The 23,946-nt window shown below is 39.6% G+C and overlaps 2 protein-coding genes across 14 annotated transcripts in view; both read right to left on the bottom strand.

Annotated features, from left to right (window-relative positions):
• cdk11b (cyclin dependent kinase 11B) overlaps positions 1 to 8,481 on the bottom strand; it is a 61,348-nt gene extending 52,867 nt beyond the window's left edge. For 8 of the 12 annotated variants that reach the window (XM_072586024.1, XM_072586027.1, XM_072586031.1 and 5 more), the window contains exons 1-4: positions 8,375 to 8,481; positions 7,740 to 7,819; positions 5,860 to 5,907; positions 3,741 to 3,870 (exon numbers count right to left, since the gene is read on the bottom strand). In XM_072586024.1, coding sequence (XP_072442125.1) covers positions 3,741 to 3,851 — 111 coding nt within the window. In that variant the 5' untranslated portion in view covers positions 3,852 to 3,870; positions 5,860 to 5,907; positions 7,740 to 7,819; positions 8,375 to 8,481. Of the gene's footprint in view, positions 1 to 3,740; positions 3,871 to 5,340; positions 5,498 to 5,859; positions 5,908 to 7,739; positions 7,820 to 8,374 lie in introns of all 12 variants that reach the window. The other 4 variants (XM_072586025.1, XM_072586030.1, XM_072586026.1 and 1 more) reach the window with 3 other exon arrangements.
• Positions 8,482 to 15,843: 7,362 nt separating this feature from the next.
• The window catches only part of LOC140486905 (solute carrier family 35 member E2A), a 44,164-nt gene continuing 36,061 nt past the window's right edge, over positions 15,844 to 23,946 (bottom strand). For both annotated transcript variants that reach the window (XM_072586009.1, XM_072586010.1), the window contains 2 exons: positions 21,256 to 21,401; positions 15,844 to 17,867 (listed from right to left, as the gene is read on the bottom strand). In XM_072586009.1, the coding sequence (XP_072442110.1) occupies positions 17,648 to 17,867; positions 21,256 to 21,401 (366 nt within the window). In that variant the 3' untranslated portion in view covers positions 15,844 to 17,647. The remainder of the gene's footprint in view (positions 17,868 to 21,255; positions 21,402 to 23,946) is intronic.

Genomic DNA, 23,946 nt, shown 5'->3' with positions numbered 1-23,946 from the left:
AGACCATCTATACCTTCTTTCAGATCATTTATGTACATCAGAAAACAACAGAGGCCCCAGCACGAATCCCTGTGGGACACCACCGGTCACAGTTCTCCATTCTGAGAAACTGCCTTTCACTACTACTGTGTCCTGTGGCCCAGCCAGTTCTCTATCCATCTAGCTAGTACACCCTGGACCCCATGCAAATTCCCGTTCTCCATCAGCCTACCACGGGGAACCTTATCAAACGCCTTACTGAAGTCCATATATATGACATCTACTGCCCTTCCTTCATCAACTTTGTCACTTTCTTAAAGAGTTCTATTAATTTGGTAAGACATGACTTTCCCTGCACAAACTATGCTGCCTTTCACTGATAAGCCCATTTTCTTCCAGACATAAGTAGATCCTATCCCTCTGTATTCTCTCCAGCAACTTCCCTACCATTGACATCAGGCTCACTGGTCTGTAATTATCTGGATCATCTCTGCTACCCTTCTGAAACAAGGGGACAACATTAGCAATTTGTTAAGGATGTGTTCAAGGATGCGGCAAAGATATCTGTTAAGGCCCCAGCTATTTCCTCTCTCGCTTCCCTCAGTAACCTGGGATAGTTCCCTTCCGGACCTGGGCACTCATCCACCTTAATGCCTTTTAGAATACCCAACATGTCCTCCCTCCTTATACCAATTTTATATAGAGTAATCAAACATCTGTCCCTATCCTCACCATCTCTCATGTCCCCCTCATCAGTGAATACCAATGCAAAGTAATCATTAAGAATCTCACCCATTTTCTCTGACCCCACACGCAACGTTCCTCTTTTGTCCTTTCTCTAGTTATCCTCTTGCTCTTTATACATGACTAAAAGGCCTTGCGATTTTCCCTAACCCTGTTTGTTAAAGATATTTCATGACCTCTTTTAGCCCTCTTAATTCCTCGTTTCAGATTGGTTCTACGTTCCCAATATTCTCCATCTGTTTCCAATCACCTAGACCTCATGTATGCATCCTTTTTCCTCTTAAATAGTCTCACAATTTTACCGGTCATCCACGGTTCCCTAATCTTGCCGTTTCTATCCCTCATTTTCACAGGGACATGTCTATCCTGCACTCTAAATCAACATCTCTTTAAAATCCTCCCACTTATCAAATATTGATTTACCCTCAAACAGCTGCCCCCAATCTACATTCCCCAGCTCCTGCCGAATTTCACTATAGTTGGCCTTCCCCCAGTTTTGCACTCTTCCTTTAGGACCACTCTTGTCTTTGTCCAAGAGTATTCTAATACTTATGGAATTGTGATCACTATTCCCAAAGGAATTCCTTACTGAAACTTCAACCACCTGGCCGGGCTCATTCGCCAACACCAGGTCCAGTATGGCCTTTTCTCGAGTCTGAATATTTACATAGTTCTCTATAAAATCCCCCTGGATGTTCCTTACAAATTCTGCTCCACCTAAACCTCTAACACTAAGTGAATCCCAGTCAATGTTGGGAAAATTAAAATCTTCCAGCACCACCACCCTGTTGCTCCTACATCTTTGCATAACCTATTTATACGTTTGTACCTCTATCTCACACTCGCTATTGGCAAGTCTGTAGTACAGCCCCAACATTGTTACCACACCCTTCCGATTTCTATATTGCCACACTGCTCAAGTCCTCCATAGTACCCTCCTTCAGCACAGCTGTGATATTCTCTCTGACCAGTAATTCAGCTCCTCCACCCCTTCTACCTCCCTCCCTATCCTGCCTGAATAATCTATATCCTGGGATATTTAGTTGCCAATCTTGCCCTTTCCTCAGCCATGTCTCAGTAATAGCAATAACATCATACTCCCAGGTACTAATCCAAGCTCTAAGTTCATCTTCCTTACCTACTACTCTTTGCACATTAAAACAAATGCACCTCAGACCACCTGTCCCTTTGCGTTCAAATAATCCAACTGATTCAACCTCTCCTCATACATCAGCTCTGCCATCCCAAGAATGAGTCTGATAAAGCTTTGCTGCACCCCCTTTTTAACCAAAACATCCTTTCTCAAATAAGGAGACGAAACATGCACATAATAGACCAGGTGTGGTCTCACTAAGGCACTATATAATTGCAGCAAAACATCCCTGTTCCTATTTAATGACTTTTTAATTTCACTACTTGGCACAATTTCACTTGTCTGTTGCTAGCCAGTTAGACTAACATACTCAGATTACCAGATCAGAAGATACACAACACCAGGTTATAGTCTAATAAGTTTATTTAGAATGACAAGCTTTCACTTCACCTGGTGAAGGAGCAGCGCTCCAAAAACTTGTGCTTTCAAATAAACCTGTTGGAGCATAACTTGGTGTCGTATGACTTGATTTTGTCCATCCCCTCCAACACCGGCATCTACACAAGAGATCACCAAAAACACCTTTGTTCTTAAAAACAAGTACAGGACATCACCTTTCCCTTCTATGCTAAAGCAAAAGGGTAATTCAGCAAAACTGAACATAGTGAAATAATGCAATAATTAATCAACTTCAAACCTTGCCAGAATTAATCAATTTAATACTTACTGCAACAAAGTTGAATGTTATATTACAAGATGGAAGATAATAATTCATTCATATGGTTCATTCAGAAAATTCCTGCTGTTATCCAACTTCAGTGAACATCTGCCATTGGTTAATGCAGAAACAGCATAATGAATCAATAATGAGCACCCTCATTTAAGATGGTGCTCGATTTTGTTGATCACCAATTGAATTGGAGACAAATAAAACTGCAGATGCTGGAATCCAAAGTTGACAAGCAGGAGGCTAGAAGAACACAGCAAGTCAGGCAGCATCAGGAGCTGGAGAAGTAAACATTTCAGCTTATGTCTTAGCAAGCTTTACAGTATTGCTACATAAGCTATCTGTGGATGACTACTTGCTGCGTTCTCCAATTCATTCAATCATCAGTAAGGCTTGTGTCAGTTGACCAATGACATAGTGAGAGCTTGTCCTAACAAACAGGATTTCATGATAAATTTCCACTTTAACACCATTTGTAAAGAGCAGAATTAAAGTAAATGCAGCTTCATAGACTCTGCAGTCTATACAGAGGAACCACGATTATCTGAAGAACATGAGCGGGGAACATTTCATTCAGTTAATCAAATTCCAGATAATTGAATGCTGAATAACATAGTTAGCCAAGTATTGGGACCTTGCGATCTTGTTCGGATAATCCAAAATTCAGTTAATCGAATGCCAGATAATCGAGGTTCCTCCGTATTTTCTATAATTCACTAACTTTTGGGAACAGTTACAATTTTGAACCGACTCTTATTTGAAAACCACTTCCAGGAATAATTCCACATGCTACACCAGAGTGACTGATTATGGATTCGCATCCTGGTCCCCACATTAAGCATGTCAATCTCAACAGTTGTCAAGCGAAACAAAGACAACTATAGGACCGATGAATCTATTAAAGGTAACAATATAGCTTGATCCAACACTTGCGAATGATACTATGATGGTATAATTCCAAAGCAGCCTCTCATGCAGGAAAGCAAAAGGAGAACAGGCAATATCAGAACTCTGTCAACACCCTACAGGAGGTGAACTCAGAGTGCAAGCCACACATGAACAGAAATTGGACACATGATTCTTAGACTCAAATGGTAACTGAATTCTACAAATAATTTTATAATAATTATTAAAATAAGCAACACCATAAAAACACACGATCTTAGGATACAAAATGCTGACAGCATTACTACTTACATTTCTTGGACGTTTCACATCACCCTTTTCCTCCTGCTCTTTTCGTCGTTTCTTTTCCTGCAAAATTTCTTCAAGAGTTTTTACTTTCCAGTTATCCTTTTCATCTCCCATTGGGACAGACCACACTGAGCTAAAACAGAATCAGTTACATGCTAGTCATTAGGTTAAGAGAGACATAAAATTTCTGTCTCAACCATTTCATGCTGGACTTCAAAAAATCTTTTAAAATGTTATACGCAGACTACTTATAGCTCTTAAAGTGCAATGCAGACAACTTCTTCTTTCTGATCTGCTAATGAACTACAGACAAAGTCTCAAACACTTTTCCTCCAAAGAATCTGGCCCCTTCCTACTACAGAAGGTTCTCGGAAAAATAAAATTTCAAGTCAAACTTACACCAATAGACAAAATTTATTCTGCTTCTATATATACAAAGTCAAGCTTGCAAACTGGTATCTTCACCCCCAATTAAATAATTCAAAGTATCAGGACAGAGACTGAGAATGACTTAAAGACCAATGGGCGGTCATTATGTGGTGGGACATTCAAGAAAATTCAGTTCAAAATCTTTCTTACAAGCTATACGACATACCTCAGTAACAACATTCCATTCGTCACAATTCTGATCCACAAGATATTCAATACAAGTATGAAGGAAAGTCAGAGCTGAAAATGTGTTGCTGGAAAAGTGCAGTAGGTCAGGCAGCTTCCAAGGAGCAGGAGAATCAACGTTTCAGGCATGAGCCCTTCTTCAGGAATCCTGAAGAAGGGCTGATGCCCGAAACGTTGATTCTCCTGCTCTTTGGATGCTGCCTGACCTGCTGCATTTTTCCAGCAACACATTTTCAGCTCTGATCTCCAGCATCTACAGTCCTCACTTTCTCCTGAAGGAAAGTCAACTTGGATTTCAAAGCAATTTATAAAAGTACATTTTAAAATGTATTCCACAATACTCATAAGCTTTTTGCTTAGTACTAAGATTATCTTTTATCCTACTCAAGTAACAGCTCAAGCTAATTTTAACCACAAAATCTTTTCAAAAGAGTTATGGAGTTTGAACTTAGGTGGATAAAAGTTAAGCTGTTTAGACAGTGACAGAGCACACTGTTCTAATTAGCTTAAGCAAGTAAAAGTAAATACCTGCACATCAATGTACTGCTCAAAAACAATCTATACTTATTTTAAACATATATAATTGCTCTAACAGAGGGGCAGATATTTGATCTTGGATTAGATAATACCAGTCAATTGATTACTGCAGTACAGTGGAGTCCTTTTATTGTCACTTCCAATTTGCCAGCTTAAAAAAGTGACAATAAATGGTAACCGTTTCGCCAAGGGATATTATTCTAATAAAACATTCAAAATGAAATATTCTGCAAAATCAATATAAAATAAATAAGAACCACTTTTTGCAGTAACTGCTACTGCCATTTTTGTGGAGATTAACATTGTTCTAACATCTAGAAGGATCTGTAAACAATTACATCAGACTAATTACCCTTTAATACAGCATAGCAAAATTACTGCAAAACCTCAAATGCACATTAGAAACTTAAAGTAAGCACATAACTATATTTGAATTAATTGCATTTTTTACATTGTGTGATTGGTATGTCACTGCTCATTTGTAAATTTCATTTCCTGATGAGCCTTGTCTCCTCAATTGTCAATAAAATGGACAGATCAGAATTAATGCTTGGTTTGAAAAAGCTCCCATTCAAGTGCCTTTCCATGATCCTTGATATGCAGTTAACCTGAAGTGACAAAAAAAATCAGAATAAAGCCTACATGAATATGAACATTTATCTAAAAATTTTAAAAGTTGGCAGGAATTGACAATAAAAATGGCAGCATTTTTCGACCAAAAATTAACTGGCGTCCATTCACGAGTTGGGATCTCAAATAAGTTGTCATGATAATACAGAAAAACGTGGACTCCACTGTACTTCCAACAACCCATCCATGGAGAATTTAAAGGAAAGCTGCACATTAAACATTTTCCAGCAGAGAACAAAATCTATATTAAAACACTATGAAACACAGAAAACATAAACGTAACTTCTATCACTAGAACGATACTGCTACAAGTGTCATTGTAGTGACTGTTCAGACTTACAAATAAACTCTTGCTCCAAGAGAACTGCAGATGTTTAAATACAGCACACTGAAAGCAAAAGGTATGAAATTAGTGGTTATTTTTGTTTAATGTTTGCAATGTATCTTTTATTAATCTAGTGTATAATGTAAAACCAAACTGTTTACATGTGTCGGAATACTGTTACATAGCATTTTGAGAATCACAAAGCTTTACTCAGGTTCAATTAGTAAAGATCAAATTATTTTATTTCAGATCATGCTATTAAAATTTCTCAAGAACTGCCACTGTTTAGGAGATGTACAAAGTTTGAAACCATTCGTTGGAATAATTTCTTACTTAATTCTTTATCATTAACAAGTAACTTTGTATGAAAATAACCTTCATTTCTTGAAATGTGCAGGTTGGTGCTATTTGCAGATCAGAAACAAAGGCCACTGAAGGAACCAAGTTATTAAATTTTCTGTCTACATAGTTGTTTTGAAAGGATATGGATGATGAAGTAATATATACAATACTAGAAGAGATTATTGTAGAATCTACTTGTTGAAAATAAAATTAATTTTGCAACTTTGCAAAATTATATTGCAACTTGCACTGATGAGAAATGACAAACCACAGCAGTTACATCTATCACAGAAATTTAAATTTTCAAACAACATTTTAGATTTAGATTAATTCCCTACAGTGTGGAAACAGGCCCTTCGGCCCTCTGAAGAGTAACCCACCCAGACCCATTTCCCTCTGACTAATGCACCGAACACTATGGGCAATTTAGCATGGCCAATTCACCTAACCTGCACATCTTTGGATTGTGGGAGGAAACCGGAACACCCGGGGGAAACCCACGCAGACACAGGGAGGATGTGCAAACTCCACACAGACAGTCACCCAAGGCTGAAATTGAACCTGGGAACCCTGGTGCTGTGAGGCTGCAGTGCTAACCACTGAGCCACCGTGCTGCCCCTTCTTGAGTGATAGTAAATAGATTACCATTATGATGGCGCTAGGTCCAGTTCTCTGCTACAGCAAACAAAATCCTCTGAAGCATGGGATAGTGTCATCGGGCACACTTACAACCAAAGATGATTAGCGAAATGAAGTACTCACATGTCAGTTATAAACTTCCAACGTACAAACAAATTATGGGTTTCTAAAGATGAGTAAGTAAAGGGATTGCTTAAGCAACAGGATCACCTACACAGGTCAGCTCATCGTAGCCAACAATAAAGCAAAAGGAAACTACTCAGGGTGACTGCTTCTGATCATCATGAAGTGATCCTGTATGCACAAGAGAGTCAAGTCCAAACAGATTTGGATGCAATTTTGATGCCTTTCACAATCAAATAACATACTAACACTCCTGTCCAGGTTCACATGTGAAGTACTTGGGTAAGAAACTAGGGAACTGCCACCACTTATACACCTAGACAGTCAGCATCATCAAGATAGGAGAGACAAATGGAAAATAAAATTGAACATATAGCATTGTGCAACGTAATTGTCTCATGACACTTTTGACATTGATCATCATGACAGCATCATATTTTTAAAGTGAGAGGTGAAAGATTTAAAAGGGACCCGAGGGGCAACTTTTTCCAGAGTGTTGTTTGTATGTGGAATGAACTCCCAGAAGTGGTAGGTGCAGGTGCAGTTACAATATTTAAAAGACATTTGAATAGGTACAGTACATGAACAGGAAAGGTTCACAGGGATATGGACCAGATTGGGCAAGTGGAACTAGTTTAGTTTGGGAAACTTGGGCAAGTTGGACCAAAGAGTCTGTTTACATGCAGTATGACTCCATAAAAAGTTATAATTTGCATTCTATTACATTGAAGCAGCGGGCACAAATGCAACACTCCAAATGAAACTGAATATCAGATCTTTTCAATGGTTACCTCAAGCCAGCTCGCTCTCCTTCCCCGTCGGACCCAGATGAGGCCTCCGAATTAAAACACTTTTATCCTCAATGGGGCAACTGAAAAAAAAGGGAGAAAAAGATTCATGCGTCCTTTCAGACTTCTGAAGGTACCAGTTCATTTCCAAGCTGGGTGTTTAGCGAAGTTATTATCATCCCTTCCTTTTGGGCCCAGGTTTCCTAAAAAAATAAAATCTGAGCGGCAGGTCACCCCCCCCCCCCCGGCTCCAAGGGGTTTTACCCGAAACGTTGATTCCGCTGCCCCTCAGATGCTGCCTGACCTGCTGTGCTCTTCCAGCTCCACTAATCCAGAACCTGCTGTTTTTACCCCGGAGACAACGAGCAAGGCGAGACGCTATAAATATTGCTTCGTTTCAAAATGTCCCTAAGAAACCAAGGCCTTTTCCGCCCCGGCAGTGGGCCGTGGGGGTGTGAGAGGCGGGGCCGGGGCCGGGGCCGGGGCCGGGGCCGGGGCCGGCTCGCTTCGGGCCTACTCCGCCACACGGACGGTGGGACGGTAAGTACAGCCGGCTTCACGCTATCGAATACCGGACAGGATGGCCGAGAAGGGCTCCATCCGACTCAGATTCACGGTCCCTCAGCCTCAGACCTCACCTCGCTCCCTCAGATCGCCCGGCGCCCGCTCCAAGGCCGCAGCGTCGCACACATTACACGTCACCTCCAGCGACACGCCATTGCTCTGGCGCATGCGCACGAGATTGTGTTCCCCTCCTCCTCTAGAATCTACCATCATGTGGAGCAGCAGGGTATAATCCCACAGACTTATCTGGAAGCATTAGCTTTCGGAGTACTACTTCTTCATCAGGTGTCCCTTCACCACCTGATGAAGGGGCAGCGCTCCGAAAGCTAATGCTTTCAAATTAGCCTGTGGGACTATAACCTGGTCTTGTCAGTCACTGTAAACATTGCAAATTTGCCAGACCACTAGTAACAGCACACGAGCCAACCTACAAAACTGTCAACGACCTTCAATAAAGCTACTAGCTCAAAATAAACCTGAAAAACGTCTTGACTTAAGAACAGGGCTGTCTAAAATTACAAAACTTTTCTTTCTTTAAATTAGAATTTCTCATATGTGGGGAGACAGTATTCGGATTGCATATCACAATCTGGGAAATGTAACCAATGGCTTCAGGTTCATGTGAACTTCTGAACACTAAGTGGACATCAGCTTGCAAAGACGTTAGCTGCACATTCACCAAATACTTGATAGGTTGAATTAAACAACTGTGGATGCTGGAAATCTAAAACAAAAATAGAAATTGCTGTAGAATCTCAACAGGTCTGATAGTATCCATGGGAAGAAAGCAGAGTGACTGTTTCAAGTCCAGTGACCCCTCCTCAAAACTTGATCAGTTTAACCAGGCAAAACGATGGAGGTATCAAAATTGTGATTTTTGCCACAATATATTTAGTGTGGCCATATCAGATTGAAGACATGCTCAAAGATTTCATTCCAAATATTCTGATCACACATTCATTAAAATATTGTTACACTTGTGAAAATGGGAGAACTGGTGGTTGAAGACGAACTCTTCAACTCTTCAACACTTTGAACTCAGTATCAGCAGCAATGTCCTCAAAACCTTATAGGAAGAGTCAAACATCACTACGGACTCATGGGAGATCCTGATTTGTGGCTGACAAAAGCGAAGAACGTTCATTTAGGGAGGCAGTGACCACCACATCAAGAAATATCATCAGGAAACAATTGTTTCGTGAAAACATCAAGGGCCACCTGCTCTACATGACACAGTCAATGTTGTGCCTCGGTCCAGAGAGATTGCCGAGAAGAATGATCGTTTCTCATGGTTGTGTAGTTGAAGCTTCCTTCCCAAGAAGTCCCAAAAACCAGTAGGTTAGTCAAGTGTTTGTATTTCAAAAGTACTTATTTAGTATATTGAGGTTGTGAATGGCACTACATAAGTGGAAGTTTTTTTTTCTCAAATATATATTTTTTGATATGATTCAAAGACAGCTAATGCAGGTGACAACGGAATGAGAAGAAAGAAAGCCATATTTATTGTGAATTCAAAACTGCTTTGTGCTTCATTCCCCTTTGGAGATATCCTCCATTTCATCTCTTCTAGGATTTGGAACATATTTTCCTTGCAAGAGGTCAGAGCTTAAAGATTTGCAAACAACCTATCATATCTGTCTTCCACTACAATGAATCATATTATTTTTGATTAACATGACATAGCTAAGTATTTATATTAGTGACTTTTGAAAAGATTTGTAGGTCAGGTTGAGGTTCTGGATGTAAGCTTGCTCGCTGAGCTGGAAGGTTTGTTTTCAGGCATTTTGTCGCCAAACTAGGTAACATCATGAGTGAGCCTCCACTGAAGTGCTGGTGGTATGTCCTGCTTTCTATTTATGTGTGTAGGTTTCTTTGTGGGGGGAGGGGGTGATGTCATTCCTGGTTCTTTTTCTTAGTGGATGCTAGATGGGGTCCATATCAATAAGCATATTGATAGAGTTCTGGTTGGAATGCTATGCTTTAAGGAATTCCCGTGTGTGTCTCTGTTTGGCTTGTCCTATAATAGATGCATTGTCCCAGTCAAAGTGATGTCCTTCTTCACCTGTAAGTAAGGATATGAGTGATAGTGGATCATGTCTTTTTGTGGCTAGTTGATGTTCATGTCTCCTGGTAGATGGTTTTCTGCCTGTTTGTCCGATGTAGTTTTTTTTACAGTGTTTGCAAGGTATTTTATAAACGACATTCATTTTGCTTGTTGTTTCTATAGGGTCTTTTAAGTTCATTGGCCACTGTTTAAGTGTGTTGCTGGGCTTGTGGGCTACCATGATGCCAAGCGATCTGAGTAGTCTGAAGGTCATTTCAGAGATATCTTTGAGATAGGGTAAAATGGCTCTGGTTTCCAGGCACATTGTGTCTGCTTGTTTGGGTTGTTGCTGAGGAATCAGTTGTGTTTATTGGATACCCGCTCTTCTTGAGTATGCTGTATGGGTATTTCTCTTTTGCTCTTCGTAGTTCCTCGGTGCTGCAGTGTGTGGTGGCTCATTGAAATAATGTCCTAATGCAGCTTTGTTTGAGTGTTGGGATGATTGCTTTTATAGTTGAGTCTTTGGTCCATGTGTGTTGTTTTCCTATAGACACAGATTTGAAGTTCTCTATTGAGTGTTTGCTGTACTGTGACATCTAGGAATGGTAGTTTGTTGTTGTTTTCCTCTTTTATGAATTTAGTGCCAGTGAGGATATTATTGATGGTGTTGTATGTTTCCTCTCATTTGTTTCATTTGGCAATGACAAAGGAGTCATTCACTTAGCAGACCCAAAGTTTGGGTTTGATGATTGGCAAAGCTGTTTGTTCGAGTCTCTGTATTACTGCCTCTGCTAAGAACCCTGATATCGGAGATCCCATGGGTGTTCCGTTGGTTTGTCTCTAGGTTTTGGTGTTGAAGGTGAAAGTGGGTGGTAAGGCACAGGTCCACTAGCTTGACAATATTGTCCTTGCTGATGACGTTGGCGCTGTCTGGTGTTTGTGTCTTTGGTTCTTCTAGTAGCGTAATCAGTATTTCTTCAGCCAGGTTGGTGCTAATGGATGTGAACAGGGCTCTAACTGCAAAGAGACCATTATTTCATCCTCTTCTATCTTGGTGTCTTTGATGGTGTCGAGAGTGTGGTGCTGGAAAAGCACAGCAGGTCAATTAGCATACAAGAAGTAGAAGAATTGACGTTTTGGAGATAGCCCTTCATCACCATCTTTGATGGTGTTCAGGAATTCTTGGGTGGAGTGAATGGAGTGGCATGAGTCTTCTACTAAGTGTTTTAGTCTTTAGTGATGTTTCTGGTATCGAGACTATGAGGGGGGCTCCTGGTGTGTGTACTTTGGGTAATCTGTAGAAGTGTGGTGTGTTGGATCCATCTGGTTTCATTTTTTGGAAGCTGATCTTGTTTAATTCTCAAGATTTCTGAAGTTTTTTGAGTAAGGCTGTGATCTGGTTCACTAGTTGTGGGATCGGGTCTATCGCCACCTGTTGGTAAGTGTTAGTATCTGCAAGTGATGCATTCACTTTCTCACAGTAGTGTGTTCTGTTTAAAATGAGTCATGCATCCTTTGTCTGCAAGTAAGATTACAATGTTTTTGTCTTTTTTGAGTCCTGCTAGTGCTTTTCTTTCTTTTGTGTAGAGTGTGCTTCCTTCTTCTTGCTTAATGTTGATGCAACTATCTGATGGTCTGTAAGGTTTCTTCTGTGAGTCTGTTGTCTTTCAGTGTTGCCTCTAATGCTGCTAGGAAGTCCTTTTTGTTTCCATCTCTGTGGTTAAACCTTAATCCTCTTTCTAGGTCAGCATTTTCTATGCCTGTTAGAGGTTGGTCTGATAAGTTTTTAAATCCAAGCTTCTGTGTTGTCTGTGTTGCTCTTTTTTTTGTGAGTTTTTCTAGTTTTTCCTGGAGGGCTAGCTTTTTCATTTTCTGTGTCTGCTGCTACTTGATGCTTATGGCTCGTGTTGTGTGCCAGTCCAGTCATTATCTGTCGCGTTAGTGAGTAAAGCTTTTTGGCACAAAATTTCCAATTGTGTTTATGGTGTCGGTTGTGGGCATCATTAATCATTTCTCTAAACATTCTGCGGCTGTTTTGTTCTGCTATTCTTTTGGCAAGTGGGGTGTTGAGTGGAGGTTTGTACTTAAAACCTGTTGGTAGTACCTGTTTCCTTAGACATTCATGAAGTAAGTACAGCTGTTCGTGGGTAGTGTTCCTAGATGTCACAGTAGGGCAAACTCTCAATGGAGAACTTCAAACCTGCATCTACAGGAAAACAACACACGTGAACCAAATACTTAACTATGGAAGCAATCATCCCAACACTCTCAGACAAAGCTGCATTAGGACATTATTTTAATGAGCCACCACACACTGCAGCACTAAGGAACTACAATGAGCAGAAGAGAAATACCTATACAGCACATTCAAGAAGAATGTGTACCCAATATATAGTCCACTGATTCCTCAGCAACAAACCCAAATAAGCAGACACAATGAGCCTAGAAACCTGAGCCACTTTACCCTAAATCAAAGACATATCTGAAATGACTTTCAGACTACTCAGACCTCTTGGCATCATGATAGCCCACAAACCCACCAACACACTTAAACAGTGACTAATGATCTTAAAAGACCATATACAAGCAAAATAAATGTAATTTACAAAATACATTGCAAAGACTGTAATAAACACTACAACAAACAGGCAGAAAACTATCCACCAGGAGACACGAGCATCAATTAGCCACAAAAAGACATGACCCACTAATATCCTTACATACAGATGAAGGAAGGCACCACTTTGACTGGGACAACACATCTATCCTATGACAAGCCAAACAGAGACACACGTGAGAATTCCTTAAAGCATGGCATTCCAACTGGAACTCTATAAATAAACATATCAATTTGGACCCCATCTCGCATTCTCTGAGAAAAAAAACCCAGAAATGACATCACCCACCAAAAGAAACCTAAACACATAAATAGAAAGTGGGATATAGCATCAGTGCATTATCTAGTATGGTGACGAAACATCTGAAAACAAACCTTCCAACTCAGTGAGCAAAATTACACCCATATCATTCTCAAAGCCCAAAATGAGTGTAATGCAACCTATAATTAGTAAAAGATTGAAAGCATGAATCTAACACATTTTTACATGTTTGAGAATGTAAGCAGAACATAACATTATTAGTCGTGACGAGTTTTGAGAAGATTTGTAGCTCAGCTGGAGGTTTTGGATGTACGTTTACTTGCTGAGCTGCAAGGTCCATTTCCAGATGTTTTGTTACCCTACTAGATAACATCTTCAGTGGGCCTCAGGCAAAGCAATGCTGAAAATTCCTGCTTTCGATAGGATAGTGAAGAAAGCATTTGGTATGCTTTCCTTTATTGGTCAGAGTATTGAGTACAGGAGTTGGGAGCTGAAAATGTGTTGCTGGAAAAGCGCAGGTCAGGCAGCATCCAAGGAACAGGACAATCGACGTTTCGGGCATAAGCCCTTCTTCAGCCCTTCTTCTGACCTCTCCGCTCCCACCCCACTCCGGCCTATCACCCTCACCTTGACCTCCTTCCACCTATCGCATTTCCAACCCCCCCTCCCCCAAGTCCCTCCTTCCTACCTTTTATCTTAGCCTGCTGGACACACTTTCCTCATTCCTGAAGAAGGGCTTATGCCCGAAACATCGATTCTCCTGTTCCTTGGATGCTGCCTGACATGCTGCGCTTTTTCAGCAACACATTTCCAGCATCTGCAGTCCTCACTTTCTCCTACAGGAGTTGGGAGGTCATGTTGCAGCTGTACAAGACAATGGTTAGGCCAATGTTGGAATATTGCGTGCAATTCTGGTCTCCTTCCTATCGGAAAGATGTTGTGAAACTTGAAAGGGTTCAGAAAAGATTTGCAAGGATGTTGCCAGGGTTGGAGGATTTGAGCTTTAGGGAGAGGCTGAATAGGCTGGGGCTGTTTTCCCTGGAGTGTCGGAGGCTGAGGGGTGACCTTCTAGAGGTTTACAAAATTATGAGGGGCATGGATAGGGTAAATAGACAAAGTCTTTTCTCTGGGGACAGGGAGTCGAGAACTAGAGGGCATAGGTTTAGGGTGAGAGGGGGAAAGATATAAAAGAGACCTAAGGGGCAACTTTTTCACACAGAGGGTTGTACGGGTATGGAATGAGCTGCCAGAGGAAGTGGTGGAGGCTGGTACAATTGCAACATTTAAGAGGCCTTTGGATGGATATATGAATAGGAAGGGTTTGGTGGGATATGGGCCGGGTGCTGACAGGTGGGACTAGATTGGGTTGGACCGAAGGGTCTGTTTCCATGCTGTACATCTCGATGACTCGATGTTTGGGTTTCTTTGGGTTGGTAATGTCATTTCCTGTTCCTTTTCTCAGGGGGTGATAGATGGGGTTTAACTTGATGTGTTTCTTGATAAGAGCTCCGGTTGGAATGCCATGCTTCTAGGAATTCTTGTGTGTGTGTCTTTGTTTGGCTTATCCTAGGATGGATGTATTGTCCCAGTCAAAGTGGTGTCCTTCCTCATCCGTATGCGAGACTACTAGTGAGAGAGGGTCATGTCTTTTTGGCTAGTTGGTGTTCATATGTCCTGGTGGCTAGTTTTCTGCCTGTTTGTCCAATGTAGTGTTTGTTACAGTTCTTGCAAGGAATTTTGTAAATGATATTAGTTTTCCTTGTTGTCTTCAAATTCGTTAGCTGCTGTCTTAGTGTGACGTTACCAGAAAAATATTTTTTAAATCACTCTCAACATTTGAAATAAAGCTAAATTAATTGTTACAATATGAATATAATTCCTCAAAATTGTACAGAAAATCAGGTTTTGGAGGTTTCAGAATGTCTCCATACTCTCTGCTCAGACTGCACGATTCAGGAATTGCAAGCTGAGAAAGGTTTTCAATTGAAAAAACGAACTGCAAGTCTGGCTTTGATGATGGATAAAGCAAAATGTGATGTGGGATAGGGACAATAAACAGAATTAAAACATTTATGTGGAGGATGAATGTTCAAACTTATTAATTGGAACACCTAGTCTGACTTTGAATATACTGCTGCTCAAATACAAAAATTCCTTTGTATAACGTCAGCAGGTGCACTTGTACTTCTGATGCCATGGATTGAACCTCACTTCACATTTGAATATAATCTAAATTTACACTTCAGTGCTACCAAGGGATTACTGCTCTGAGAAAATAGCTGTCTTTCAGATGAGATATTAAAACAAACCCTCTGTGCCTACTCTGGTAAAGAAAAAGTTTTCTCCCTGGTATTTAGGTAAATATTTTTCACTCCATCATTAAATCAGACTAATTTAATTAATTAGTATTTGTGGGATTCGACTATGCATTGTTTGCCACATTGTAACAGAGAGTACATATTCTTTTACATTCATTTATTTTAAGTGAAATGCCTTTGGACATCTTACGATTGTGTAAGGTGCGAAATAAATTAACCTTCTTTCTGTATTCCACTTGCTGATTCGGGAAACTAGTTTATAATAAAACATTCAACAGGCACCATTCAGAAAGCACAACAACTAAAGTCAGGTGGCATTTAATCAAATATTTAAAAAGTTTACAACATATATTTATATAAATCAGAGCATTTATATAGTAATATCAAAACTGTTTATGCACAAATTGATCAGCTCCAATTGCCAAGTTGGTTAACGTTCAGACATTCTTAAAATTATCAGAATTCAGCATAATTCCCTTTATTGATTTGATGTGTACTTTAACAACACCATTTTGGTTTTGTGCAAATCATACAAATTGCTCTCCAACACAAACATTGGGATATCACATGGACCAAATAAACTTGGAGGATCTAGTTATCAAGATCCCTGATTTTCAATTTGAACCCATAATAATGTTCAAGATAGAACAAAGAATTAAAAACAAAGTGCTATACTTAACTAAATACAACAATAAACAATGTTGGCAAGGAAAGCCTTTCCCAAAAGGAAAAATGTCAGGCTTTAGATATAGTGGTTTACCTTAAAGTGCATTTGGGAAGTGAATTAATGTTTCAACCAGCACAGCTTCAAGTAATATTTTTGTTAAAAAAGAGAGTTCTGTCAAAAGTAGCAAATACCAGACAAGGTTCCATTAGCTGGAGAGTAATTACTGTACATGTCTTGGGTAAAGCAGCAATCTTTAATGTTGAGTTCAAATCAACAGAATTGTTTTCAGTTGTATTTTCTCACAAAAGACGATACAAATATCAATTTTATATCATATTCAAAATGCATCCCCCCCATGTTTAAATTTACACAGTAAACAAGTGATTGCTGTTTCATGTTAAAAAGCTCAGTTCTGGGCACAAAAAGCACAGGGATAGTTTCATGAACTTAATTGAATACAAACCCTTGAAATTCCACAATACTGTAAACTCTCAATTCATTAGTTAAAAGTTTAGCATTTGACAGAAACAGTTCAGATTAGTAAACCCTGAGAAGTAGGTTTCAATGATTACACATTTCATTGCAGTTTTAAACAAATATTGGGAGCTTGGTTTTAGGAAGAAAAAGTATTAAATCATTAACAGTTCTCAATCAAAAAAGCAATACATTTAATGGTCAAGTACTGTGTCCATTTCATTGAACAACAAAAAACAAATTAAGATGAAGTTACTGTATACTCAAAATAAACAGATTTTCTGGACTGCATACAGATCAGCAATAGTTAATTTTTCTTGGTGTCAAAGTTACAGTTTTGATTAAATGAACAGGATGCCATTATATTAAAATGGACAAAGTACTTGGCAGTACCCCACAGATGTCTCCGGTGATCAGAGTCCATCCCTCTCCCTGTCAAGTGACTGAGGTTGTACTTGCAGTCACATCAGACCTCCAAGATCAGCTTCAAACCACACTGCCAAGTCATCACTAGGCCCCTTTATTTACAGCTCTTGAATCACCTGACTTTCTACATTGCTGTCTTTAATACCTCCAGATTAAATTAGTCCAGAGCACTTCTGGTTGGCCACCCACAGTTTACCATCCATAACTTCGTTAATCCACCATCGGTGGCTATGTCTTCACACGTGAAAGTTCTGCCCTAATGTTCTCTGCTTTTCTTTCCTCCTTTAAGTGCTCTGTTAAACCCGTCTTTGATGAAGCCGCCCATGAATCTTTGCAGCTGCATGTGAGAAGTTGCTTTATATGATGTTCATGAGGAGTGCCTTGGAATGCTTTATTAAGGTAAATATATAAATGCAAGTTTTGACGATTGTGTATCTTAAACATTTTGGAAACAGTAATGCTATCTTTTAGAAGCAGTTACAATTTTTAACAATTGGATTTTTAAAAATGTACTTTTGTTACTTTTATTTTTGAGAGTCTTAAATATCCTCACTTAGCAGATGTTGAACCCCCTGTCCATTGTTATTGCAAGATACCAAAGACTGGATTTTTTTTCGTTGAAATTGCCGAGCCTGGTTATACAAAAACACTCCAACAATGACCAATGCTGTCCCAAAGGCAGAGTACGCAGTAATCCTGTTGCTGAAGATGATGATACTGAGCCAAATTGAAAGGGCATGCTTCACAGTACTAGCGACGCTAAATTGTTGGAAGCAATTAATTAAAACATTAAACACTGTCAGTACCAATTTTTCATTTCATAATGCAAATATTCATTCACTCCTCATTCCAAATTTTCAAGCTTCTATTATTTCAAATCATTAAAATAATTAGCAAAACAGTATAGTTAAGAAAAACAGCTGTTTCATGGAATGTTGAATCAAACAGGCAAAGTTTATGACATGATGCGGAAAGCAAAGATTTTCAGTACTATTACTTTTTGTAATCAACTATAAATAATTGAAAAAAATCAAATTCCTGGAAATATTCAGCAGATCAGGCACCATCTGTGGAGAAAATGCAGAGTTAATGTTTCAGGTACAGTCACCCTTCTTCAATATTATATTCTGCAATCTACTATAGAATCCAAATAATCAATCTTTCAAATAGAAATGAATACAAAGCTGCAGGTGGCAGATTAAAATGCTCAGTTGTATGTGGCAAAGCATTTTATTCTACACCTTGGTATTAGCTCTCTATATACATAGAAAAATGACAAAAAAGGGAAGAATTTAAGAACAAACTGAAAATACAATATACGATGTAGCCTTACAGAAAGGCAGCAAATATTTGTCAATCCATATTTATATTTTTGATTCAAATCATAAGGCGATGTAGAAGTCAAACACAAACTTCAGGTAGGCATTTTTAGTGATGGAAGGAATGTATAGTATCCAAAGAGCAGAAAGTGTAGATTCTATATTTTAGCAGGTGATAGCAAGTTTACCATACTGATGTATTTACAATATCAAATATTATATAAAGACCTCATCTGAAATTAATACCAAGATTTTGTTCAGGACTTATGACCCACTGGCATTAAGCAAATTTTTAAGCAGTGAAAGATACAGCATGTGTCTTAGAAGCTGTAAACAAAACAAACTAGGCGGCACAGTGGTTAGCACTGCTGCCTCACAGCGCCAGAGACCCGGGTTCAATTCCTGCCTCAGGCAACTGACTGCATGGAGTTTGCACATTCTCCCTGTGTCTGCGTGGATTTCCTCCGGGTGCTCCAGTTTCCTCCTACAGTCCAAAAATGTGCAGGTCAGGTGAATTGGCCATGCTAAATTTCCTATAGTGTTGGATGAAGGGGTAAATGTAAAGAAATGGGTCTGGGTGGGTGGCGGGTCGGTGTGGACTTGTTGGGCTGAAGGGCCTGTTTCCACACCTGTTTAGTAATCTAATCTAAAAAAAAATTATATCTTTTTCCAATAAAAGCAAAATACTACAGGTTTTGGAAATCTGAAATACTCAGAATTGAAGAATCATACTGGACTTGAAACGTTAACTCTGTTTCTCTCCCTACAGATGCTGCCAGTTTCTCCAGTACTTTCTCAGTTTTATGATATCTTATTCTAAGCACTTTCTGGAGCTCAGTTATTACTTACTGCATGTCAACTTAGTCACAATAGGTAAATTGTTCTGAAAATCACTGAATAGGACGTAACTTTTATATACTTAATCAACCGCCTTTTTCACGGGGAAATTCTTCTACTGCTCAGATTGGTGTCAGCTTAGTGTTTCTAACCAAAACTTTGCTCATTTTTCCGCCAAGCAACACTAGCACTCCTCTTCACTTCCCATCACCACATTTTCAATGTACTGGTTATTTAATTTGTGATGTTTGCTCTTATTAAATTATTAGCTCCAAGTGGGAATGTCATGTTTCAGTCCCACCCCAGATACCTAAGAGGACTGAAGGATTGCCAGGCCAAGCTTTTATGTTTGTCATAGTTGTCAGCAATGATCAAAGAGAAGGATAAATTGCTGTATGCCACCATACCACATCAATAATATACCAGCAGCATTTGCCAGCAACTTCCGCAGCAAACACACTGGTACTACTTGTTCTTTGACTATAAATTTATTGTTGCTCGAATAGCAAGTAGTTCCTGTCTGGTCCCAGAAGCAACAGAAGCTTTTATTGCTTGCTTTTCTTCACTTTTGCTACTGTTGAATAAAAATTAACATTTCAACTGCTTGAATACTTTCCAATGTTTGACGATGTCACATTGAGCAATGAGAAGATCTTATGCTACAATGGGCATAACAGAAAATTGACCAATTCCTTAGAAAGGGTTCTAAGATGGGACACTACAAGGACAGATAACTTGTGTAGCTTGGCTCTTGAAGCTGAAGTTACAAGAATTGTCAATCAGCTCAGCTTGGTTGGCCAGACAGTTGGTTTGCGACGCAGAGTGACACCAACAGCACGGATTCAATTCCTGCACCAGCTGAGGGTACCATGAGTTGGCTGAGGTGTGCTGATGCTCAATTTAAAGTTACCACCAGTCATCTCTCTCTAATAAGGGAGCAGCCCTATGGTCCTGTAGGACTATGGTGACTTTACCAGACAGGTGATGTAAAATTGCAATGTATTTAAAAATGTACTGTTTGCAATGAAGTGCCAGCTGCGCCAAGTATGTGTCTGCAGAAGTGTTATTATTCCTCACATACACTATGAAGGATGGCAGCCAGCAATCCCAGAAGGTACTGGCAGTGGCAAATGCAATGGCTGTTATTTAGCAGAAGGTAGCACGAGCAGGTTGCCATAAGGACATGGTGCATAGCTAATGAGACAAGCTGCAGATATATATATCAATCACAGTGAGCAACCTTCCACAAAACTCTCAAAAAATTAATATTTAGCCAATTTGTACAAAATTCATCTCATTAATGCTGTTCATCTCCACAGATGAGCAAACTTTTTTTTTAAATTACATGTTCTTTAATGGCCATTCTCAAACAGATTTCTCATTTGTATTTTGAGTTTCACTAAAGCAAGTCATAATATCAATAAACATGCAATTCACTTCAAACTATCAGACTGTCCCAGTCTTATGCTTTAAAGTGATGAGAATTTATAGTTGTAGTGGAACACTTTTGCAATTAAGAGCACAGAAGCTACAAGAAACTCAATACAGACATTGTAAATATAAATTAAAATTAGCTGTTGTGTGCACAACTCTCAATAACATTAACAAAGGAAAATAGACTCCAATATTCAAAGACAGTTGCAGTTAGTAGACTGGTTGACTGCCATGTTAGGAGGACATGAAGACTACAGATGCTGGAGATCAGAGTCAAAAAGTGGGGTGTTGGTAAAGCACAGCCAGTTCCTGATGAAGAGCTTATGCTCAAAGCGTTGACTCTCCTGTTCCTCAGATGCTGCTTGACCAACTGTGCTTTTCCAGCACCATACATTTTGACTCTGAACACCATGCTATCTGCTTAAGACTCTTGATGTATTATCTTTTAACACCTCCAGATGGAATATAGTATCCACTGTAGACATACCTTTGGTTTTCTATTCAAATTTGTACTAATTATTTTACTGTTTTTTAAATTTCTCTCCATATTAGCCTACCTGAAAGTAACAGGTGATATCTTTCCCATTAAAGCATATGCAGTCACGCTCTGAATATGAAATAAGATTCCATCAATAAGCAGCAACATCACAATATCTTGGTCAAAATTGAAACTTTGTCCACTTTTCCCAAGGACTGGAATATCCTAAAAGACAAAAAAGGACAACAGCAGGGTTATTTATTTTTATATCAATTGCACAAAAGTAATCAAAACACAGTCTGCTTTGGGTCTATATATTAATCACTAAATTACAAAAGGAAACTAAATCTGCCCAGAGATAACTGCAAATGCTACTCATCTATCAACTAGCATACTTAATATTGTAATGATAGTGTTAATATTAAGTATTGGTACAAAAAAGTATCACTGACACAAAGAAGGTCACATGCTAGTTCCACAGTGTCCCTTGGGTGGTTTATAATAACGTCAATCACCTCTGCTGTAACCAAAGAACAACAGATAACGTATCACTCTACACTACATCTGCTCCATAATGCCCTTCTAATTAATCTTCACCTTTGATATCCTTCCTTGCACTTTAAATTTACAGCTAAGACTTTTATGGCAGTAATTTCTGCATCTGTCACCACCAGACTATTTTCACATTTTGGAAGTCTGTCATTTCCTCTGTTTTGACTGTGTATGTCTATTGTAGAGGCTTCATGCATCTATTTGTATGTCCTTTTCATGACATGGGATTGGATTAGTATGAAAGGAATTGGAGAAGTCAAATACAGGAGTGACTACAGTGTGGATAAGCACTTTTTGGGTGCTAGTGATATAAAGTCTGAGGCAGAAATTGAAGTGAACAAACTTGATACAATGAATTTCAAATAGAATCGAAGATCAAACAGCAAATGAAGTTCTGAAGAGTTATCACTAGACTCAAAACTTTAACCCTTTCTCTCTTCACAGATGCAAAAGTGCAAAAGGAAGGGGGCAAGAACAGCACCTTGGGATTTCCTGAGATATCCATGAAAAAATAAATCATTCTTGTAGTGGATTAGTGGTGCTGGAAGAGCACAGCAGTTCAGGCAGCATCCAAGTAGCTTCGAAATCGACGTTTCGGGCAAAAGCCCTTCATCAGGAATAAAGGCAGAGAGCCTGAAGCATGGAGAGATAAGCTCGAGGAGGGTGGGGGTGGGGAGAAAGTAGTATAGAGTACAATGGGTGAGTGGGGGAAGGGATGAAGGTGATAAGTCAAGGAGGAGAGGGTGGAGTGGATAGGTGGAAAAGAAGATAGGCAGGTAGGACAAGTCCGGACAAATCATGGGGACAGTTACTGAGCTGGAAGTTTAGAACTAGGGTGAGGTGGGGAAGGGGAAATGAGGAAACTGTTGAAGTCCACATTGATGCCCTGGGGTTGAAGTGTTCTGAGGCAGAAGATGAGGCGTTCTTCCTCTATGCTACTTTCTCCCCACCCCCACCCTCCTCTAGCTTATCTCTCCACGCTTCAGGCTCACTGCCTTTATTCCTGAAGGACTTTTGCCCGAAACGTCAATTTCGAAGCTACTTGGATGCTGCCTGAACTGCTGTGCTCTTCCAACACCACTAATCCAGAATCTGGTTTCCAGCATCTGCAGTCATTGTTTTTAACAGTGGGTCTATGATTCTGCAGTTGGAATAAAACTGTTTGTTTTGGTTGTGTAAATGCAAGAAGTTAACCACTAAAACTTGCTTGCTGAGTCTCAGTGTCAAATATAGATTCCAGTCTGCCTAAAAACCAAATTCCAAGTTGGAGAAAGAAGCAGAACAGCATATGGAGAATGCTCTCCCAAAATAGGATGAAATCTTAAAATTGCAAGTAAAAGCCTCTTTATCATTCGACAATGATTTTATGAGGGGTCTTGGCTAAATTCCTTACGCGTTTGTGAACTACAATAATAACGCAAATCAAAATTTAACTTAAAAAGCATATGCTTAAAGGCACTTTACAACATGGTTGCATATCCATAAAAACTCATTTGGATATCCATATTTACTTAAAAACACAAATAGATAGCATAATAACCTGGGTCCTTCTAACAAATCTTCGTACAAAAGGATAGTCAAAACCTCTGGGATGAGGTAATATGTGTATTCTTGCACCAGGTATTGGAGAATCAAATCAAAGCAGAGAAACAAAATTAAATTTAAATAAAACACTGACCAAAGTTATGGTTCTTTGGTCTTCATACTTATAGAGTCATAGAGATGTACAGCCTGGAAACAGACCCTTCAGTCCAACCCGTCCATGCCGACCAGATATCCCAACCCAAACTAGTCCCATCTGCCAGCACCTGGCCCATATCCCTTCAAACCCCTCCTATTCATATACCCATCCAAATGCCTCTTAAATGTTGCAATTGTACCAGCCTCTACCACATCCTCTGGCAGCTCATTCCATACACGTACCACCCTCTGCATGAAAAAGTTGCCCCTTAAGTCTCTTTTCTATCTTTTCCCTCTCACCCTAAACCTATGCTCTCTAGTTCTGGACTCCCCGACCCCAGGGAAAAGACTTTCTCTATTTACCTTATCCATGCCCCTCATAATTTTACAAACCTCTATATGGTCACCCCTCAGGCTCCAACGCTCCAGGGAAAACAGCCCCAGCCTATTCAGCCCCTCCCTAAAACTCAAATCCTCCAACCCTGGCAACATCCTTGTAAATCTTTTCTGTACCCTTTCAAGTTTCATAAAATATGAT

This window comes from Chiloscyllium punctatum, chromosome 16 (assembly GCF_047496795.1).
Source record: "Chiloscyllium punctatum isolate Juve2018m chromosome 16, sChiPun1.3, whole genome shotgun sequence".
NCBI classification, from domain to species: domain Eukaryota; kingdom Metazoa; phylum Chordata; class Chondrichthyes; order Orectolobiformes; family Hemiscylliidae; genus Chiloscyllium; species Chiloscyllium punctatum.
The sequence above is the reverse complement of the archived record's forward strand: the minus strand, read 5'-3'. Positions and strand labels throughout refer to the sequence as shown.